The sequence below is a fragment of the Psammomys obesus genome, unplaced genomic scaffold, assembly GCF_907164565.1.
Source record: "Psammomys obesus unplaced genomic scaffold, mPsaObe1.curated_primary_1811, whole genome shotgun sequence".
NCBI lineage: Eukaryota > Metazoa > Chordata > Mammalia > Rodentia > Muridae > Psammomys > Psammomys obesus.
This window is the reverse complement of record NW_026596034.1, coordinates 1,098,765-1,120,777: the sequence shown is the minus strand read 5'-3', so window position 1 is coordinate 1,120,777 and position 22,013 is coordinate 1,098,765. Positions and strand designations below refer to the sequence as shown.

General features: G+C 46.8%; 2 protein-coding genes across 4 annotated transcripts in view; both read right to left on the bottom strand.

Moving 5' to 3' along the window:
* Asf1b (anti-silencing function 1B histone chaperone) overlaps positions 1–4,273 on the bottom strand; it is a 12,955-nt gene extending 8,682 nt beyond the window's left edge. The window contains exon 1 of the mRNA XM_055621351.1: positions 4,063–4,273. Coding sequence (XP_055477326.1) covers positions 4,063–4,171 — 109 coding nt within the window. The 5' untranslated portion in view covers positions 4,172–4,273. The remainder of the gene's footprint in view (positions 1–4,062) is intronic.
* An 11,883-nt stretch (positions 4,274–16,156) lies between these two features.
* Positions 16,157–22,013, bottom strand: part of Adgrl1 (adhesion G protein-coupled receptor L1) — a 40,437-nt gene continuing 34,580 nt past the window's right edge. For 2 of the 3 annotated variants that reach the window (XM_055621565.1, XM_055621568.1), the window contains 5 exons: positions 21,700–21,868; positions 20,480–20,840; positions 20,258–20,386; positions 20,110–20,127; positions 16,157–19,706 (listed from right to left, as the gene is read on the bottom strand). In XM_055621565.1, the coding sequence (XP_055477540.1) occupies positions 18,970–19,706; positions 20,110–20,127; positions 20,258–20,386; positions 20,480–20,840; positions 21,700–21,868 (1,414 nt within the window). In that variant the 3' untranslated portion in view covers positions 16,157–18,969. The remainder of the gene's footprint in view (positions 19,707–20,109; positions 20,128–20,257; positions 20,387–20,479; positions 20,841–21,699; positions 21,869–22,013) is intronic. The other variant, XM_055621567.1, reaches the window with a different exon arrangement.

The following is a 22,013-nucleotide window of genomic DNA, read 5'->3' as shown; positions in this document are numbered from 1 at the left end:
CTTCCTTCCTTCCTTCCTTCCTTCCTTCCTTCCTTCCTTCCTTCCTTTGTGTGAGACAGGATCCCATTGTATAAAACAGGCTAACTTTGAACTCACAAAGATCCTCTTGCCTCTCCTTCTCAAGTACTGGGATTAAAAGTACCCACTATTTTTGTTTTTTCATATGTGTATGATGTGTTTACATGCATGTAAATTTGGTTGTGCTTAAGTCATGAAGTATATGAAGGTAAGAGGACCTTAAGTGCAGTACATGTCAGCCTATACAGTGAGCTTTCAGGGAGTCTCTTGTCACCACAAAATTTATCCATTAAGCTATCTCCGCAGCTCAATTCTGTTTTGTTTTGATACTCTGTTCACATTGATCCCTTTTAAGATTAAGATATACTTTTTACAAATTGGGAAAAAAAAAAACAAAAAAAAAAAAACAAAAACAAAGCTAAAAATATTACTAAAGACATGTAAAAATTATTGAAGATTAGCTGAACTTGTTTTAGACAGCACTGGGGTCAAAATCCAGAATTTCACACATGCTATATAACTGCTTCATTAATGATCTAGACCTCAGGCCATCCTCCCCCCCCCCTTTCTTTTTTAAGATTTATTATTTATACAATATTCTGCCTGCATGTACACCTGCATGCCAGAAGAGGGCACCATTATAGATGGTTATGAGCTACCATGTGGTTGCTGGAAATTGAACTCAGGACCTTTGGAAGAAAGGCCAGTACCCCTAACTTCTGAGCCATCTCTCCAGCCCCTTCCTTTATTTCTTGAGACAGTTTCTGACTGTGCAGCCTTGGCAATCGACCTGCCTTTGTTTCCTGAGTGCTGGGGTTAAAGATGTGTACCACTATGCTCTGGCCTTCTTTGCTTTTTCCTCCCTCTCTTCCTTCCTTCCTTCCTTCCTTTTTTGAGACAGTTTCAGATAGGGAGGCTGACTGGAACTTGCTATAAGCTAAGGCTGGTTGGCCTTGAACTTCTGATCCTCCTGTCATCCCCCTTCCCACCCCCTCATGTGCTGAGAATACAAGTAAGTGCCACACCTCCTGTTTCTCTGAGACTAGGTTTTCCTATGTAGCTCAGGTATCTGCTTGCACGATAGGGCTATAGTTGTTCACACTGTTCTCTTTCCTTAAATTTCTGTAGATCTATTGCCTGGACTTTTGTTCATTATACAGATCAACTTTGGTGCACAACATCTGCTTCTCTGACTCCTTCAACTGTACCTACTGAAATTCTCAGCTGAAAAGGAAAGAAGCTGGGCCAAATCCACTAAATGTAGACTGTGCCTTGGATGTCTACTTCAGATGTTGAACAGAGGTAGCCATAGGGCTTGGGAGCTTTTCGAAAATGGGGGCCAGCTGATCAGGGCTAAGGGGGCTTATCAGGTTTCAGCAGATAGTGCCAAAATGCAAGGGAACAACTACTCTATGATTCACTGGAAGGAGGCTAGGAAGATGAAGGCAATCTTGCAGGTTAGTCAGAGTGTAAGGAATAGAATCAATCAGTATAACTTGGAGGAAAAGCACCACCCTCTTGTATCTTTTCAAAGGGTCCTGATGTGACAAGAAATTCTATGGTCATTCCTAATATGTTCTCCTAAAATAGACTGTTGAGCTAGTCATATAGCTCAATGGCAGAACAACTGTTTAGCATGTGTCTATTCCTGGGTTTGATTTCTAGCACAAACACAAGAGACAATACACATAGGTTCTCTATTGCCCCCACCAAAAGTATATAAATTAAAGTAAAATAAAACTTACAAGCAGGGGCTGGCGAGATGGCTCAGCATTTAAGAACACTATGAATACTCTTACTGAGGACCCAAAGTTTGATTCCCAGCACCCACCACCCACATGGTGGCTCATAACTGCCTCTAATTCCAGTTCAGGTAATGACACCGTCTTCTGGCCTCTATAGGCACCATGTGAATATGTGATGTACATGCAGGCAAAATTCACATAAACAAACAAATAAACAAAGACCTACAAGTAAATGTTTTCTTCCTTTTCTAATACTGTAGGAAAGATAAGGAATCTGGGAGCTGGCCAGATGCCTCAGCAGATAAAGTGTTTCCCATGAAAGCCTAAGAACATGAATTCAGGGTGCTGGAGAAATGGCTCAAGGTTAAAATCCAGTATTGCTATTAAAGGCCCAATTTTTATTCCCAACACCCATTTCAGGAGGCTCTTTCTAGGCCAGCCAGAACTAGTATAGTGAGACCCTGTTTCAAAACACACACACACACACACACACACACACACACACACACACACACAGCACAACACTGTCTCTAAAATAGGTAGGACAGGGCCAGAGGGACAGCCCATGGGTTAAGAGAACTGGCTGCTCTCCTACAGGCCAGGTGAGATTCCCAACACCTACATGGTGACTCAAAAAACCTGTAACTCCAGTTCCAGAATACCCAGCTCCTTCTTCTGAACTCTGTGCGTACCAGGCACTCAAGTGGTACCAAAAATACATGCAGGGAAAGCGCACACGCACACCAAGGTGGAGAGTAATGTGTCTCTGGCCCACACCCACAGACATATTAAACTCAAAAACAAAATTAAAAACAATCTGCACTCAGAGCTGGAAGACAAACTTCAGTGATAATGCTCCTACTATCGGGCTGACTTGGAGAAATCACCCTGCTCCTATTTAAACATGACCAGCAAGGCTGACTCCTGCCTCGTTGTTGTGACTCTATAAATAAGGAATAAAAGTAATACCAGGCAATGACCATGTAACCCTTTTTAAATGCAAGGAGCATAAACAGGCTGATTGAAACCTGATCTCAGCATCTGGGAACTGTGAATCCCTTAAAGTCTCAGCTCCTTATAGCTCCTCTTAGCTTCCAAATACATCTTATTCCATAGTTACCCTACCTTTTATTTATTTATTTACACCCTGCCTTGTTCCAGCAAGGATTTAACCCAGCTTATTCTATACTTAGTTATAAGTAGACTCCTTTAAACTTAAAGAGAAAATAGGGAGAAGCTGAGCCACTGGCCTACCCCAAGCACACACTATAGCGGCTCCAAGTGAACACAAGTGGCTGGCTTTGCTTGAACACCACCCAACAGCCACCAAGAGGCACTAGTTGCTACAACCTAGCCTCTCAGAGCTCCACCTCCTCAGCTGCTACATCCTTTTCAATCCTCAGTAGAGAAATGGTCTCATGGAGGACTTACCTTGCTGTGTAGCTGAGATGCCAAAGTGACCTCACATTTTACATGTTCACAGGTTTATTTGAAAGGTCTTTAGCTCTTTATGGCTCTTGCCCTCTCATGTGTGAGATGAGACCCATGGCCACCTTTACATCTCCATATGAATTAAGTCACTCTGTCAAGGATTCACAAAAGCCAGTGACCTCCCAGCTGACTGCAGTTGCATCCCATCCCTATTTGGCCAGTCCACCCACTCCCCAGATTAGGTCAGCACATGAAAAGAGACAGGGATTCCATGCACAGAGTTAGCTGGAAGCTGGCAGAAATCTCAGAAACTAGTAGAGGCCTGCCTGGCTGTGGTACCCTTACCTGAGTGTTCATTCAATCCCAGAACAGGAACTGAAGAGACCAAATTACCTACAAAGACTAGAGGCAGAAGGCCCCATCTCTCCCTATGGGTGGGCAGGGTCACAAAAGAGGAGGGTCTAGCAGGTTGGAGAAAAAGATGCCCACAAGAAAAAATGGGAGGACGGTAACGAAGGTTGAGTTTCCATAAGGAAGCTAGATGGAAGGTTTCCTATGGGGAAACCGGCATGAAACTTGGGTTTAGCCATAGAGAAAAAGGCGTGGCTGCGGCTCTCCACGGGTTAAATGGAGGCTGACACCTCTACAAGGAAAACGGGCCAAGGATGAACGGTGCAGGATGAGGGGTGACGAGGCCTCCACGAGACAGTGCAGGGTACTGTGCACAGGGTCATATTGATCAAGAAGTCGGAGTAGGGGCCATGGCGGCGTATCACCAATGGGAGATTCAGTTGGCCAAGGGGAGAGGTTCCGGGGAGATTGGGGGTGGCAAAAGGGTTTAGGGTTCCCTGCACAGGCCCAGCCTCACCATCAGACAGGGCCTCACTGCATTCGAAGCTGATCTCGAACCGGAAGGGGCTGTGGAAAGGGCTCGGGTTCTCCAGCACAGCCACATTCAGCACCGACACCTTGGCCATAATCTCGCCAACGGGCCGCAGCTGCAGAGGAGCCTTCTTCAGCGACCTGCGACGGGGGAGGAGACACTCGGCAAGGCAGAGGCCCCGCAGTGACTCCCAACTCTTGTCCCTAAAGAGCTTCTCCAGGCCGCGCGCAGCCTTCAAATAGCCGGCTCAGCCCTCCAGCCAATCGTCGCTAAGAATCTGTGACGGCACGAGAGCCTCGTCAGCCAATCCTGGGGCGTCTTCCGGCGCGCGCCTCGACCCTCAGACCAATCAAAGAAGCTCCCTCCTCACGGGCCACAGGAGGCGGAACGATAATCTCTTAGCTACGTCAAATGTCGACCGGGAACCAATCCCTAGCGTCTCCGACTCGAATATCTTGCCCCGGGGTGGGAGGAGTTAGAGCGCGGAACTTCTCTTGTCCAATCCCAAGCTTTACCGCACCAGCCTGACCCGCCCCTCGTTCAGCTTTTCCGGTAGAGGCACCGCAGAGAGAGCAGCGCCGCCAACGGTCGAACGGTGGCGCGCGACTCTAACCAAAGCGCGCAGAAAGGCCGGTACTTGCTCTCACAGTGATTGACAAGTGGCCAGAGGGCGGGGCTCAAACAGCTTCCTAAAATGTGATTGGCTAATGTGGCTGGGCTTGAGGAAGGCTGGGCCAGAGAGCTGTGCCCTCACAGTGAAAAGCATAAGGAGGAAAGGTGGCTGTTAGCAGGTGAGCGTTTCCCGGAGCTACCCTGAAGGGTTCCTGGATTTGAAGCTTAGTAGTCGAGGAGACCATTGTGAACATTTGTCTCACCCCTGAGACAAGATGGCGCGGTGGTGAGGGAGATGCAGGATCGCGTACCAGTCCGAAAGAAGTACTAGTTCGTTTGAATCCTTCCTCTGCACCCCGTTTTCCAGCCCGTTGAAAATTCACTGTTCGGGCCGGGCCTGATGGAGTACACACGGGAGGCAAAGGCAGGCGGGTCTCTGAGTTCAAGACCAGCCTGCTTTAACAGTGCGTACCAGGACAGTCAGGCTACACAAAGCTACCCTGTCTCGAAAAACCAAGGCAAACCAAAACAAAACAAAAAACCTGCCACTATTTATAACAATATAATGCAATCGAAACGTATCTTCCACAACTTCCTGACCATATCCTGACATAGTCTGTTAACACAATCAGTGGGAAATAACATGAGTCCCAGACCTTTTACCAATTACATCTTTTAAATGTTAAAAAAAAAAAAAAAGCGGACAAACAAAACATCGGAAGTGGTAGGTGTATATCATTAATCCCAGCACTCGGGAATCAGACTTAGGCAGACTTCTGTTAGGCTCCTGTGAGTTCGAAGTCAGCGTGGTCAGCAAATCAAGTTTGGGGAAGTAAACAGATAAATTAGTTTTCACACTTGACCAGCACAAAAAGGCCAAGAAGCAATCTAATTTTAACTCAATAAAACAAAGTGCTGATTTCAAACATAATCACTATAAAAATACTAATGAGCTATCCTGTATCCTTTTATTCAGTGAGAAGTGTTTGGACTTCCGTGTTTCACATTTCAAGTGCATCTGTGACCTGATATGGGAATGTCCATTTTGGTTTGAAAGAGGCATCCGGCCTTTTATATTCCACAAAATTTATGGTTGAAAGTGTAAGCTAGAGGGAGCTGGGGAGATGGCTCAGAGGTTCAGAGCACTGGCTACTTCTAAAGATCATGAGTTCAATTCCCAGCAACCACATGGTGGCTCATAATCACTGTTAATAAGATCTGGTGCCCTCTTCTGGCCTGTAGGTGTACAGGCAGACAACATTGCATACAGAATAAGTAGATTTTTTTTTTTTTTTTTTTTTTTAATGTAAGCCAGAAATTTCAGCACTTGGGAGACAAGGCAGAAGTTCAAGGCCAGCCATGGCTACATAGAGAGACACTGTCTCAGAAAAAATAAAACAAAAAGAACAGAACACATACTGCTCTCACAGAGTTGGTTCTCAGCACCCACATGACATCACTGTTCACAACCATCCATACTTCAGTTCCAGGGGCTCCAAAGCCCTGACTCATCATGTGCACTCAGCAGCCATGTGTCACGCATGCAAATGAGGCAAGCAAAATACTCTCCAGGACACAAAAATAAACGAATCTTTAGAAAAACAGTTGGGCATGGTGGCACACTCCTTTAATCTCAGTACTCAAGAGTACTCAAGAAGGATCTCTGCGAGTTTGAGCAACCCCTGACATAGTGAGTTCCAGGCAGCCAAAGCTACACAGCAGGACACCCCTACCCCCCAAAAAAGAAAAAGAAAAAAGTATGTTCATGAACTTCAATCCCAACTTCCCCACTGTGATAGTTCAAATGAAAATGGCCCTCATAGGCTTGCATGTTTGAATGCTTGGTCTCCAGCTGGAGGAACTGTTCAGGAAAGAATTGGAGGTGTGGCCTTGTGGGAGGAGTTGTGTCACTTGGGGGCCAGCTTTTTGAGGTCTCAGAAGACTGGCAGGCAAAATGTGATCTCTCAGCTGATCTTCCACCATGCCTTTGTTCCCACCATCATGGACTCCAACCCTCTGAAACCCTAAACCAAGTTAAACTCTTTCTTTCAGAAACTGCCTTCATTGTGGTGTTTCCCAGCAACAGAAAAGTAAATGAAGATGCCCACGTACTTAAAAGCCCTCCTGCCTGTTAGTAGTTGGTGGCACACACCTTTAATCCCAGCACCAAGGAGGCAGAGGCAGGCAGACCTCTGTGTTCGAGACCAGCCTGGGCTCGTTCTAGGACAGCCAGGGCTACACAGAGAAACCCTGTCTCCAAAAAAAAAAAAAAGTTTTCCATGCCCAGAACTGAAATAAAGTAGTCAGGCACTTGGAAGGATAAGATAGGATTGTACACAGATTTGAGGCCAGCATGCACTATATAGTAATGCCTTATCTCAAAAAATAAAATCAATTTAATGATGAGGTTGCCATCCATTTCCTAGACACAAGCCAAATTTGTTTCTCTCCTTTCCATTGTAGATTACTTTATCCTCAGCCCCATCTTCTTCATATCCCAGAAAAACTCATCAGCCACAGTAGTCGGATGCTTATGAAGAAAGTCATCTGTATTTCATTCTTGGTACAGCTAGCTAAATGATCTTCAGATATAAACCAGACCATGTTATTATTCTGCTTAAAACCTTCAAAGGCTTATCCTGCTTAGAATGAAACCTAAGATCTTTACTGTGGTTCAAGAGGCCCTTTCTGGCCCCAGGTCACCTCACTGGCCTCATCTTCCAGTCCCTTCCTGTCACTACTCACAGCCTTGCTGCCTTTTTATTTCTCTTTCGGCACACAAGCCCGAGTCCTGCTTTAGGGCTGTGCACTTGCTGCTCCTTTTGCATAGAAGGTAATGACTTGCTGCCTCATTCTCACTATTAGGAATCAATTCGCATGTCCTCAGAAGGTTTCTCAGACACCTTATCTAATATGGTCCTTTATTTTATTTTATACTCTGGATCTAGTAGCTTGATAGTCTGATAATCTATTTACATCCTCTTTGTATCTTAGTTTTCTCATATTATTTATTAGTTACTTTTAAAATATTATTTTATTTTTATAAGTTTTTTTTCCCACATGTATGTTTATATACCAGGCCTGGTATGCAGAGGCCAAAAGAGCATGTCAGATCCCCTTGGAAGTGAAGTTTCAGGTAACCAAGTTGTCATGTGGGTGCTGGGAATCGAACCAGGGTCCTTTGCAAGAACAACAGCAAGTGCTCTTATCCACTGAGCCATCTTTCCAGGCCCTGTTTATTTGTATTTGTGTGCTTGAACACAGAGGTCAGAGGACAAATTGCAGAAACTGGTTCTCAGGGATCCAACTCAAGCCATCAGGCAAGTGCCTTTACCCACTGAACCATCCCACCAGTCTTTTTTTTTTTTTTTTTTTTTTTTTAAATATGATGGGTGTTTCACCTGGATATATCTGCATATAATTTGTGTGCCTGATACCGACAAAAGACAGATGAGGGCACTGAATCCTCGGGAAATGGAACTACAGACAGTTGTGAGCTGCTGTGTCGGTGGTGAGTACTGGACCCATGCAAGAGCAACAAGTGCCATCAGCCCCCCTTCCTTCCCCCCCCACCCCGCGTCTGTTTCTTTGACACAGTGTTTCACTTTGTAGCAGGCTAACACACCTATGGATCCCCAGCACCTCCTGGTTATGTGGATGGAATCCTGACCCTTCCTTTGGTGTGCTAGGCAAGCACTCCACCTCCGAGCTACAGCCTTAGACCCTTACATTAGTTTTGAACTGGCCTTTGTCTTATTATCTCTTTTTGAAAACAAAAGTCTCATCTGGCTCCCATCTCACTATTGCAGCTTGTAGCTCAAGAGTCTTAACACAGGACCTCACACACAGGTAAAAATCTGCCTTTTTTTTTTTTTTTTTTTTAAAGAAAGGGCAAGTTCATATATAGTCTTAGAGTAGTACTTGAAATATGGACAGCATCCAGGAAAGCAAGGTAGAACCTAGAAATAAACAGCTTTCTGACATGAAGGTTTTTGTTTAGTTAGTTTGATTTTTCAAGACAGGGTTTCTCTGTGTAGCCCTGACTGTCCTAGAACTTACGCTGTAGACCAGGCTGGCCTGGAATTCAGAGACGCACCTTCTCTGCCTCTCAAGTGCTGGGATTAAAGGTGTGCTCTACCACCACCCAGCTAGGTTATTTGTTTAATTATGAATATCTCAGTGTGTAGGTTTGTGCTTGAGTACATACAAGTGTCTTGGAGGTCAGAGAGGGCATCAGATCTCCTGGAGCTGGAGTTCCAGGCAGTTGGGAACTACCTGATGTGGGCGCTAAGAACTGAACTGTGTCACCACACCTGGCTTTGTTGTTGTTTTTTTTTTTTTTTAATAAATTTTATATTTATGTCTGTTTTTTAGGCATGTATTTCTGTGCCCCGTGTGTGTTTCTAGTGTGCAGAGGCCAGAAGAGGGTGTTGAATTCCTAGAACTGGAATTAGAGCTGCCACATAGGTATTGGGAATTAAACCTGGGTCCTCTGGAAGAGCAGCTAGTTCTCTTAACCACTGAGCCATCTCTTTAGTCTTCATCTTTTTAATATTAATATATTCTTTGGATAGGTATAGAGGTCCTTTTACCCCAATAATTGGGAGGCAGACTTGGGAGAATGGCTGTGATTTGAGTGAGACCTACAGAGTGAGACTCTTATCTCAAAAGAGAAAGAAAGAAAGAAAAAAAAAAGGTCTTAAGAAATACACTTTTATCTTAAAATTTTGTTTCATGTACATGGGTGTTTTTTATTTGTGTATGTTTGTGTACCACATGTGTGCCTAGTGCTTGTAGGACGCCAACACCCACTTCTAGCCTCTAAAGGCACACACATGGGATGTGCACATACATGCAGGCAAAACGTCCATTCACTAAAATAAAATAAGTAAAAATTAAAGTACCATACAGTGAAATGTAATTTGGTAGATTAAAAATTTCCCAGAAGAGGATAAAATCATGAATGGTTACTAAATATATTTAAATTATAATTTGGAAGGAACCAGGCCTGATGGTTCATGCTGATAATCCCAGTGCTCAAAAGGCTTGAGACCAGAGCATTTTGAGTTCAAGACTAGCCTTGACTACACAGCAAGTTCAAGGCCACTTGGGCTAAGAAAGACAGGCCACTTGGGCTTATCTCAAAAGACAAACAAACTAAACAAACAAAAAACTAAATGATAACATGTGAAGTGGGTTTTCAGGTTATAGAGTCTGAAAAGTTTATTAATACAGTCTCATAATCCACATTTGAACTAAATCTCCAACCCCAGCGGGGGATGGCATACAGGGACACACACACTAGCCACTCCTTCCTATACCCCAACTGACTAATACAACACCATTTGTTGTAAACAAAAAAGGTCTTTAACACTGCTCTTGCCAGATATGGTGGTGCATGCCTTTAATCCCAATGCTCAGGAGGCAGAGGCACAGAGAGTTCAAGGCCAGCCTGGTCTACAAAGGGAGTTCCAGGATAGCCAAAGTTCTGTTATACAGAGAAAGCCTATATTAAAAAAAAAAAAATTAGAAAAACAACCCCCCCTCTACTCTTTGCCAACTATGTGTTATAAAAGCATCAAATAGCACACTGCCACTGCGTGCAAAGGCCATTTAAGAACCCAGCTTGTAATCCCAGTATTCATGGGACAGGATTGCTACTAGGTTCCATCCAGGAAACAGAACAACAAAAAGGGATCCAGTTTTCTCCTGTTAAACAGTCTTATAAGCACACAACAAAAAGAGGTGAGGGACCAGTGATATGGCTCAGTGGGTAAAGGCCTGCTGCCAATCCTAAAAAACCTGAATTTAATCTTGAAACCCACATGGTGGAAAGAGAAAACTTAATTTCTGTTGAAGTGTTTTTCCTTCTGTTCCTAAGTTCCTCAGATAACGACTCATGGGACTCAAAATATATTTACAAATATCTAGGTCATATAGCTAGGCTCTTCTCTAACTAGCCCATAACTTAATATCCCATTTGTTCTAATCTCCATTTTGCCACATGGCTGGTTACCTGTGTTCAGGTACCATTATGTCTATCCTCATATCTTCCCAGGCAAATCTCTCACTCCTTGCTTTATTCCAGAATCCTTTCTGCCTGCTGGCTGTCCCACCTTCTATTCTATCCTTTCCTATAGTCCATAGATTTTTTTTTTTTTTATTGACAGGTGCTACATCCATACAATACCAGTTGCAAAAACAAGAATTACAATTGAAAAAAAAAAAAGAAAGAATTACAATTGATGTGTTTCTGTCATATTTTGTTAAGGTGTTTATACAGATATTTGTTTTCTTTCCTTGGTTCCTTTATCATGAATTATAACATTAACTGACCTATAACTTATCATATTTAAGTTTTGAGATTCTAAAAGAATGTCCCTCAAGGGGCATGCTACCTCTTCTAAAATATATAAAGTTACATCACGTTAGGTGTAATTATGACCCAATTCTTGTTTTCATTTTGAAATAAAGCCATTTTTTCTCCAAACAAAATATATATGACCATGCATACTCCCCAAAGTTCTGTCCTCTGAGAAGATTTCCTCTCACCAGTGTCTTTCAGGGTTGTCCCCGAAAGGGGCTGTAATGCTGCCACTGCCCACTTCTGGGGTGGTGCCTGCAGAACATGAGGAACCATCAGTAGACCAGGTCCTGGCCTTCTCTTCCTCAGTCAAGAGAGCATAAAGCACACCTCATGAAGCTATAGGAGCATGTTTAGGACCAGACATTGTAAAGGGAGTAGAAACATAGGCATTTCAGCAGCAGATTCATATAACTTGCTTGTGTTTTCAGGACCTGCTCAGACACGAGCATTTATATATCACTTCCATTTGACAATGGATTACTGCCATGCACATCCTACTTCACGGCTTAGTGGATCAGATAATACCAACTCATGATGGGCAGCTCAGGTCTCACGGTAACTTGGTGGCCTATTGTCAAATGTTCAGTTTTCATTAAGGCCCAATAGCAGACCAAGAGCTGTCTCTCAAAGAGAAAATAGTTATCTGCAGATGATGGTAGAGCCTTACTCCAAATTCCAAAGGTCTCTGTGATTCACTTACATGGGCTTGCCAAAGTCTCCAAACAGTGTCCCTGTCTGCCTCTGCCACCTTAATACCATTGAGTCTGCTAGATCATATGTTCCAAGTGGTAGAACAGCCTACATAAAAGCATGGACTTGTTCAAGGGCCTTCTGTCCCAGGCCCTACTCAAAGCTAACAGCCTTCTGAGTCATTTGGTATATGGGCTGGAGAAACACAAGTGAGGAAGTGCTGTCTCCAGAATCCAAATAGGCCCATTAGGTGGGGTCAGGTGCAATAACAGCCTTCACTTTAGACGGAATGTCTCTGCATTCTCCACACCACTGGATCCCTAAGAATTTCACTGAGATAGAAGGCCCTTGAATTTTGGTTAGATTAATTCACCATCTTCTGATGTGCATGTGTCTTATCAACAAATTCAAAATGGTTGCTACCTCTTACTCACTTGCTCCGAATCAGCGTAATGCTGCCAGTATAATGCACCACTGTGATAGTCCATGGAAGAGCCTAATGATCAAAGATCCCTTTTAACTAGGCTTTGACACAGGACTGGAGATTAATATATCCTTGAGGTAAAACTGTAAAGGTATATTGCTAGCCTTGCCAGCTGAAAGCAAATTGTTTCTGGAGTCCTTATGGACAGGTACTGAGAAAACACATCTGCTACATCAATGGTTGCAGGGCAGGTGTCAGGAGATGTGTTCATTTGCTCAAGTAAAGACACCATATTTGGTACAGCAGCTACAATTAAAGTCATTGCTTAAGTTTTCAATTGTCAGTTGTCATTCTCCACCAACCAGATAGGAGACTTAAAGGAAGATGCGGTGGGAACCGCCATCCCTGCATCTTTCAAGTCCTTGATGGTGGCACTAATTTCTGCAGTTGTGATGCTGTTTTTCATTCACTGTTTTCTAGCAGAGGCATTTCAGATGGCTCTCATTTGGCCTTTTCAACCACGAGAGCCCTCACTGCACTGGTCCAGGAATCAATGTATAAATTCACACAACTTTTAAATATATTCTGGACTTGAGGAAATGACTACAGGATGATTTCAGGGACCCACTAGACCTGCTGTGAGTCAGAACAGCCAGAATTCCTTTAATCACCTGACCTCCATAAGCTCCTGCTTTTTTGTTTGTTTTTATTTTTTCGAGACAGGGTTTCTCTGTGTAGCCTTGTCTGTCCTAGACTCACTCTGTAGAGTAGGTTGGCCTCAAACTACAGAGCTCCACCTGCCTCTGTGAGTTTTGGGATTAAAGGTGTGCGCTACCACTGCCTGGCTACATCATCCATCTATCTATCTATCTATCTATCTATCTATCTATCTATCTATCTATCTATCTATCTATCATCTTTTTAAGCTTTCAAGCTTCCTAGAGTCTAAATTCAGTAGGCACATCAATAAACTTCAGCCTGGTCCAGTTCTATGTTCCTTTCACTATCATCCTTTACTCTTTCTTCCCCCCCTTAGTTTCGAGACAGGGTTTCTCTGTTGTAGCCTTGGCTGTCTTGGAACTCAATTTGGAGACCAGGCTGGCTTGAACTCACAGAGATCCATATGTCTCTGCCTACTGAGTGCTGGGACTAAAGGTGTGCACCACCACACCAAGCTTCACTAAGTTCTTTAATGATGTGGTATGCCTCCTTGTGGACTACACTTTCTATCTCCCCTCTAGGAGTTTCTTAGCCTTGTCTAGAGGCAACTAAAGGTGGGCTTTGATCAGTACTCACTTGCCTGGCATCTCCTTAGGAAAATCCACCTCTGGTCTAGTAGACAAGAATCAATTTCCTCAGGTGGAGGCTGACAAGCCAGTACTCCAGATAGTTGGGGTATACCTGCTGATAAGAGTGGAGAGACTGGGGCTGGTGAGGTGGCTCAGAAGTTAAGAGTACTGGCTGCTCTTCCAGAGGACCCCAGTCAATCCCCAGCAACCACGTGACAGTTCACAACTGTAACTCCAGTTCCTGGGGCTTGAACACTGTTGGCATACTTTTTTAAAAAACTTTTTTATTTACATTTCTTATATCTTTTTCTCCCTACTCCACCCCAATCCCTTCCAACACCCCAACACCACGTAGGAGAGAGAAATGGTTAGAGGGAGAGGGGGTGCAGTTCTCTTAGCTGCTTCCTGGCTGGTTAGGGTCGTCAGGTTCCTTGGAGCCAGTCCAGTTCTCGTTTCAGGAGATCTCCCACTTCTTGTCTCACAACAGCAACCAGGAGCATCGAGGGGGAAGCAGGAGCAGCATTGTTCTTTCTCGTTCTCCACACTCTCTGGGCTCTGGCATTTGTTCTCTCTCCAGAGTCCTCAGATTTAAACTATCTGCACCTGGCAAGGAGCTCCTCCCAGAGCTCCATAAGAACACATGCATGCACACATGCTGGCAGAGTGCTGTATAAATAATAAATAAATAAATAAATAAATAAATTTAAAAGAAAAAATACTTTTTTTTTTTCAAGACAGGGTTTCTAGACCAGGCTGCTCTTGAACTCATGGAGGTCCACTTGCCTCTGTCTCCCAAGTTCTGTGATTACAGGCATGTGCTGAGCCTGGCTTAAAAGAAAAAAAATCAATAGAGTCCTCTCATACATACATTCCCATTCCTTGATACAGGGTCCCAGTCTTCATCAATTAATGATCTTTAACTACTGGTGGTTGTGGGTGTTAGGGGAATTGAACCTGGGACCTCTAGAACTTGTAAAGAGGAAGTGTTCTTAACCTCTAAGCCATCTCTCCAGCCTGTGCAAGTCACCTCATCTTTCTTATAATGATGTCCTAGGTTTGGTTTTTCCATAACTTGAGCTCTAGGGCTTTGACTCTGAGACTTTTAGGATGTTTGTGTGTGTGTCAGATTTATCACTGAGTTCATTGTTGTTTTTTGTCACTATATTCTCTGATGCTAGAGTTGGTTAATTTTATCATGGAGATGGTTATTTTTGTCAGTTTATCCAGAGATGCTTGGTGCAACCAACCAGCATAATTATTTCCCCACAAACTGTTAAAATTTTATATAGTCACTAAATTTATTGCTTCTTACAAAAGGTGAATCAGGATAATTAAATGCATTTGTCTCCTTAAGTTTGTAAAATAGTTCACACCAGGGATCTTTATTGTTCTCCAAGCTTCTAGGAGAGGCTTCAGCAACTAGGTGATGGCAAATTGGAAAGCCTATTCCAGATACTTAAACAATTCATCCTTATAGAACCACTCCTGGTACCACAATTAGTCAGGGTTCTCTAGAGAAACAGAAAAAAATAGCATGAATATATATATATATATATATATATATATATATATATATATATATATGAAAATATTTGTTGGCTTACAGGCTGTGGTCTGGCTAGTCCAACAATGGTTGTCTCCTGAACGAAAGTCCAATAATCCAATAGTTGTTCAGTCCACAAGGATGGTTGTCTCAAATGGTCTTCAGAATACACTGGAATCCTGAAGAAATAGGCTCTAATGCCAGTGAAGGAATGAATTTACCAGTGATAACGAGGACAAGCAGGCAAAGAGCAAGGGCTTCCTTCTTCCATATCCTTTATATAGGTTTCCACTAGAGAATGTGGCCCAGGTTTAAGATGAGTCTTCCCACTTCAGATGATCCCTTCAAGAAAAAATCCCGCACAGGTGTACCCAGCACCTTGGGTTTTAGTTGATTCTAAATGTAGTCAAGCTGACATCCAAGAATAGTCATCACAGTCCTTATTTCACATTAGAATGTAGACGGCAGCTAGAATCTGTGTCACACTGAGTGGCTGTAGCCTAGGGCTTTGTGCCCAGGGCTTCTCTGAGAGTGTGACACACTGGCCAGGCCAGAGACCTAGGTATGTGTGGCCCATGTGTGCACATCCATCTGTAAAACTGAATTCTAACTCTAGCTGTGCACCCTGGATTGTGGGTGCAGATCAGAGGAAACTGCTCAAAAAATCAGGCAGATCAGGAGTATGAAAGCAAGCCACTGTGCACGTCAGTTCCTGGTGCCTGCTGAGGGTCCAGAGTTTTTGTTTCTTCTAAATTTTGTTTGAGTGTTTTGCTTGTATGTAAGTATGTGGAGCACAGGCATGACTGTGAAGATCAGAAGGATTGGATTGCCTAGAACTGGAGTCACAGATGGTTGTGAGCCACTATATGGGTGCTGGGAACAGAAGCTGGGTCCTCTGCAACAGCAAGTGATCTTCACCACAGAACCATCGCCCCAGCCCCTTAATTTTATTGAGACAGGGTTTCACTGTGTAGGCCAGGCTGATCTTGACTGGCCAGTGCTCTTGCCTCAGCTTCTTACATGCTGAAGCCATAGGCCATGACACCATGGCCATCCAGCTTCAGAGTGTTTAAGTGTAGCTGCCCGGGACTGAGGTTTTCTCTGTTTCCCTACGTTTTCTCTGCTCCCCCAATTCAACCACAGTACTCACATCATTCCAAGAAATCTTAATTTCTTTATTGTTTGACTTTTGACTCAACATTTTTTTAAACTTTTTGTTTTTTTCTGAAACGTTCTTATGAGCCTTTTGTTTTATTCTCGTTAAATGCACTCGACCCAAAATTGGTTTGGCATATCGAAAAGGAGACCAAGGAGGGGAGGGACTAGGGGGGCGGGAGCAGGGAGGAGGCCCAAATGGACTGAGAAATTGAGAATGAGAGTAGAGAGAGGGACACAGAGACAGCAAAAAGGACACAAAGAAATAAGTTGGATAGCTAGGGAAACCCAAAAGAAAGAAAACTTCAGAGAAAAAGAATGAGCAAGATTTAGGAGCAAATGAATTCAGGAGCCCAAGGAAGGGAGGAGGAGACCAAGACCCTTCTCTGTACCGTCCCCGCTGGGATGGGGGCGTCAAGGCACCAGGTCTGGTTAAGTTAGGGGACACCTGGGCTCTCTGGGTGGCTTGCGCTGGATTGTAGTGGATCCAGCCCCACATAGGGACCTGCCATGTAGCTCTGAGGCCTAGGAGTTAACTCCCTGTGCTAATGATTGGAGCTGGAGCAGGAACCACAGGCCCCACTACACTACATCCTGTAATCCTTCATAGCCCACACTTGAAGAAGGGCTGTGCAGGAAGAGAGGGCACAGGATTCCTGTGCCTGCCAATCCCCAAGGAGCTCTTCACCCTACCTCTTTTTCCTGGTTTGTTGGTGTCTGATGGGTCTCAGGCCTGGGCTGAGTCAAGTCCTCTGGCTCCTAGACCAACCACTCCACATAGCCACAGCGAGCCACAGGTTGAATGAAATTACACAAGGGCTATGAGCCATTTCATGCTCTCTTCACACCTGCTTGGTGGGACTATCCCCACCCTCTCTCTTTTTCCTTATCTAGACTTCACCCTTCATCTTCTGGCAAGAGAGGCTAAAACATACTACCAGAAAAAAACCAGAGATGGAATAAACCCTGCCTTCTCACATTATTCCCCTCCATGGGGCAAACCATTATCTTTGGTCTGGCCCCCTTTCCCCCCCTCAATGATGGGGACAAGCCAGTCCCAGCTCCCGAGAAGGGAGAGGGCTTTCTAGCAGCAAAACGGGTCATCTTCCAGCCACCTGTCCACCTCCTTCCTAGAGTCCTTCCCCAATAACCCAAAGAAGTTGATGGCAGCAGCAAGCTGAGACCCAAGGATGCTTGAACTCATGGCACTTGTGAGGAAGAAGGCAGGGAAGAGTCAGGGTGAAGTCAGCAGAGGTGTGATGTCACCTCTGGAAGATGGCAGCAGGATTATTCTACCCCCAAAAAACTGGGGGAGGGCAGGCCAGGCTAAAGGGCTGGAAGCGCTTGGCCGACACCCTAAGCCTGCCAGAGGGCTTGGGGTGGGGTTGGTAAGGGAAAGTGACCTCACCTTTGCCCACCCCCACGAAATGACCTCACTACTGCCATCCCATCCTCAGCTATAGGAAGCACTGTCCACTCCACTACTCTTTGCCTTGCCCTTCCCAGGATGGGACACCAGCCTCCTCCTGCCTGCCACGAGTCCTGAAGTGATATACAAGAAGCAGGAACTCAAAGGGGTAGTGCAGCCATCTTGGCAAAAGCATCTTTGGGTGTGAGGATGTCTCCTGGCCAGTGGGGCAGGGGGAGACAGGCTCTGGTCCCGGGGCAGGCAGTGAGGTACACGCCCCAGGAGGGCTGACTGATGCAGGGAGAACAGCAGAGGTGAAAGGAGTGGCGCTAGGAAGGACAGGTTCTTTGTTTCGCTGTTGCTTCTAGATTTGTTTTGTCTCTGGAGTGTAAAAAGCTGCTCTGGCCGCTGCCCACCCCGGCTGGGATGTACACACACAGGAAGTCCTGGCTGCCAGGGCTGGCTGCTGCTCTGTTCCGGAGAAAGTCCGGGCTGGCCTGGGCTGCAGGTGCCCGGTGGCTTCAAGTGATGAGATTTTTTTCTTACTTTTTTTTTTTTTTTGTCTTTTTTTTCCTTTTCCATTTTGTTGAAATATTTACAGCAATAGGGGAGGAAGAAAGAGGGGCAAGAGGACCCCCTAGGGAAAGATCCAAACCCAGGACCCACTCCTCAGGGAGCCCCAGACCCCAAAACTGCTCCCCAGATAGCCCAGCCCACAGGACTGGGAACTGCCCAAATATGGCCACCCCAGTGGGTTAGGGGCCCTTCGGGGAGTTGTGCTTCATCAGGAGTCACCCCAAGGGAGGGGGTCATTGGGTGCACTCTGGGGATTGATGGGCAGGCTTGCTTGGGAGACAGGGACCAATAGCAAGGGGGAAAGGAGCTTCAGCGAAAGTTCCACCGTTAACCACCAGCCCCCACTGCCCCATTCCCTGGACCTGGGCTTTCTTGCAGTGCAAGACCCAATCTCCAGGGAGCAAGGACTGTAGCACGGGAGGATCCTGTCCATCTGTCCCACTGCTCCCTTTTGGTGGAGAGGAGCTGATAGGCTGGATCCTGCAAGGCTTTGGCCACCTCAAAAGTGCCAACTCCTGTAGACCCAGGGAAGCCTTATTCCTTGCTTTCTCTCTCCCCAGGCAGCTGCTCCCTCACTCCCAGGCCCTGGGGCATCTCCTCAATGCACTCCCCTAGAGAGGTTTGGGGGGTGTGGCTGGTGGAAACCCTGTCTACTAACCCTGGCACCTGGGCCCAGGTCGGAGTCCCAAGGGGACTGTGGGGCCCACGGGCTGAGGGGCACCCAGAGAGTGGCCACCAGCCACTGCCTCCGTCAGTCTCTGCTCCCATCAAAGCCCCTCCTGGGTTCCCTCCCTGGCCAGGCCTCCGGCCTCTGGTCCATGAGGCCCCTCAGAGACTAGTGACCAACTGCATCTGCCCATCCCCATCGGGCCCTGGCCCCTCGAGGCTGGGGGCTGCCAGGTAGCCCTCATGGCTAGGCCGCCGCACCTGGTAGTAGCCCTGTAGGGGATTCCGAGCCACCAGGGCCGGTGGGCGGGAGGTGTAGTAAATTTCTGGGGGCCCAGGAGGAGCAGGTGGGGGTGGGGGCAGGGCCTCATTAGGCCCTTCGGGGCTGCTGTCCGGGTAGGAGGGCGAGTCCCGCAGGTTGGCCCCGCTGGCATAGAGGGAGTCCCGGCCGGGAGGAGAGGAGAGAGGCCGGCTGGTGGCCCCATCCTCTGCTGTGCAGCTCTCCGACTCATCCAGATCACTCTGGTACAGCACCGACTGGGCCCGGGGCAGCAGCAGTGGCTCCTCCAAGGCCTTGTAGAGAAGTTCAATCTCCGCCCGGTCAGCACCCCCGGGCCCACCGGCCTCGTCCTCACTGACCCCTGGCACGGGTGGCACAGGAGGCTCTGGTGGAGGCCCTTTGGCGCCTCCACTGGCCCCCCGGAGGTTGTTGTGCACCAGCTCTGAGATGATCATCTTCTCAAAGGCGGCAGCATCCGCCAGGTTCCGGCCTCGGGGTGGCTCAGGACCCCCATCCCCTGGAGGGAAATCTCCGCTGCGCAAGGAGTAGCTGTTGTTGAAGTTGCCATTAAGGGGCAGGGTGTCCATGCCACAGGCTTCCCGGCCTCCCAAGGGGTGCTCTGTAGGGGAGAGGGGGCAATCAGGATGGGCCTGGTAGGCAAAGGGAGCTGAGAGATCTGCCCCAGGGCCTCTGTTCTCACTTCCCTCTTCCTCACCTTCAGTGGGGTCTGCTGACTAGCAGCAGACTGATGAGGGTGTGCCTAAGGACCAATTCCCCAAGCTCCCCTCTTTACTTAAGCTTCAGAACTTCAGCAAGTAGAGGCCTATACAGGCAGATACACTAGGCTTAGTCCTAGGCTTGGATCACTCACTTTCATTCCCTGAGGATGCCATCTGGCCCCACAACAGAGCCTGTGGGTAGCAGTACTCCAAGTTTATAGTCCCTATGAGAGGCTACTTGGCACCCCGCAACCCCCAGACCCCCACCCCACAGAAGTGCTTCCAGCAGACAGCGGTACTTACTGGGTTCCCTGTAGCTTCCTGCAAACGCCAGCCCACAAAAGAGAAGACAAGAATGAGCTAAGCAGAGGCCCCTCAGGACTTGCCCTTGGGGCCTCCCAACCTGGGACTCTGCTCTTCCCCAGCATCCAGGCAGCCTAAGTGTCCTCACCTGGGGAGTTGAAGACAGGGGGCGAGGAGGGATTGAAGCCCACAGACTCTGCAATGAGTGTATTGTATGGGCTAGTGCCTCCTCGGGGCTGGAGCACGGGGTTGGTCAGTAGGTGGTTCCCCATGGTACCTGCCCAAGGGAAGGGTAAAAGGTTACAAGGCAGCCCAGAGAACTGGGGCAAGAAGCTTCTGATAAAGGAACCAGGGCCAGGGGAGACCTCACCTCGGTTCAGGGTGGGGGTGCTGTTGATGTCACCCGCCATAAAAGAGGACTCTGTCTGTTTCCTCACGGTATCATTCCACATCCTCCGGATTCGGCTCTGGGGACACAGCCCAAACATGAGGGGATCTCTAGGGCCACCCTGCCCTCCAGAATCTTTCTGAGATTCTGGCAGAGCACTCCTGCCTCTTGGCCCCAGAGAGACCTGGTGGACATGCCCTCCCTGCCCAGGTACCTGGGTCCCTGTATAGTATCGGGTGTTACTTCGCATGGCTGAGGTCTTAAGGGAGCCGTGAGTGCCCCCAGGCGGGGAGCGGATGCAGCAGTAGGAGTGACGCAGGCACTTGCTGTACTCCTTGTGCACCTGTGAAAGAGGCGACAATCAGCTGGCAGTGGACACCTACCTCTTTTGTGATTGGTCACTCAAAATTGGCTGCTTCACAGGTCCAAAGACTGACCTCTTATTTTCGTGGTTGGCAGGCCACCAAAACTTGTCATCTGTCCCCTGTGGCCAGCTATTCAGGCTATTTTTTGGGCACAAACTTTTCCCCACCATCATTCTTTTTCATTCTCCAACTTAACACATCTTTAAGAAACATGTACTATATGCCAGGCACAGGAACACATGATCTCCTTATCTTCCTTCCCCTCCACCCCGGACTAGAACTCTAGGCATGCACCACTATGTGCAATTCATGTGATACTGGGAAAGGAACCCAGACTTCACCTATGCTAAGCAAGCATTCTACCAACTCAGGTACACCCTTAGCCCTCGTGTTTTTATTTACACTTTGACTTTGAAAGAAAATCTTCTCCCTTCTGTATTTTTAAGGAAAAAAATTTATGCAAATGGATGTTTTTGCCTGCATGCGTGTATGTGCACCCAGTGTGCACACTGCCCTAGAAGCTAGATGAAGGTAGGGATCTTTATGCTGTGGCTCCCAGTTCTGTCACCCATGGCTAGGCCTCCCTGTCCAACAGGGCCACAAGAGCACCCACAGCTGAATCTGTTCCATCCTGCCACTCTTCTGAGCTGTGCCCCTGTGTCTTGTTTGATTTCTAGGATCTTCTTTACCTCTGGCTGAATACTCCCACCTGACCCTTACCAGATGCAGATGTTCCACAGAAAGCAGGTGGCATACCACGAATGCCTTAGTCCCTTCCTCCCAGCCTCCCTATCCTAATAATTCAGAAAGTGCCTGAGGAGAGCTTTGCCACCTCACCTTTTTCTGTAAGGCGCAGTGAAAGACAAAGATGAAGACCCCCTGGAAGGCGTTGAAGGTGGTGAAGAGATAGGCCATGACTACTGACTCCTTGTTGATGAAGAGGAGGCCAAAAGCCCAAGTGAGGCCCAGCAGGAAGAGCAGAGCAATGGCACCCAGCGCCCAGGACCTGGTGGCCAGGGGGACAGGCAGTCATAGTGCTCCCCAAGGAAGACAACCCACCCCAAGGCCTCCGGTGCCGTCTGAAAGACCTAGCCTAAGGCTGAACAGGCCCTAAGGAGGCTTGAGGGCTGATCAGTGGAGGGTTGTTCACT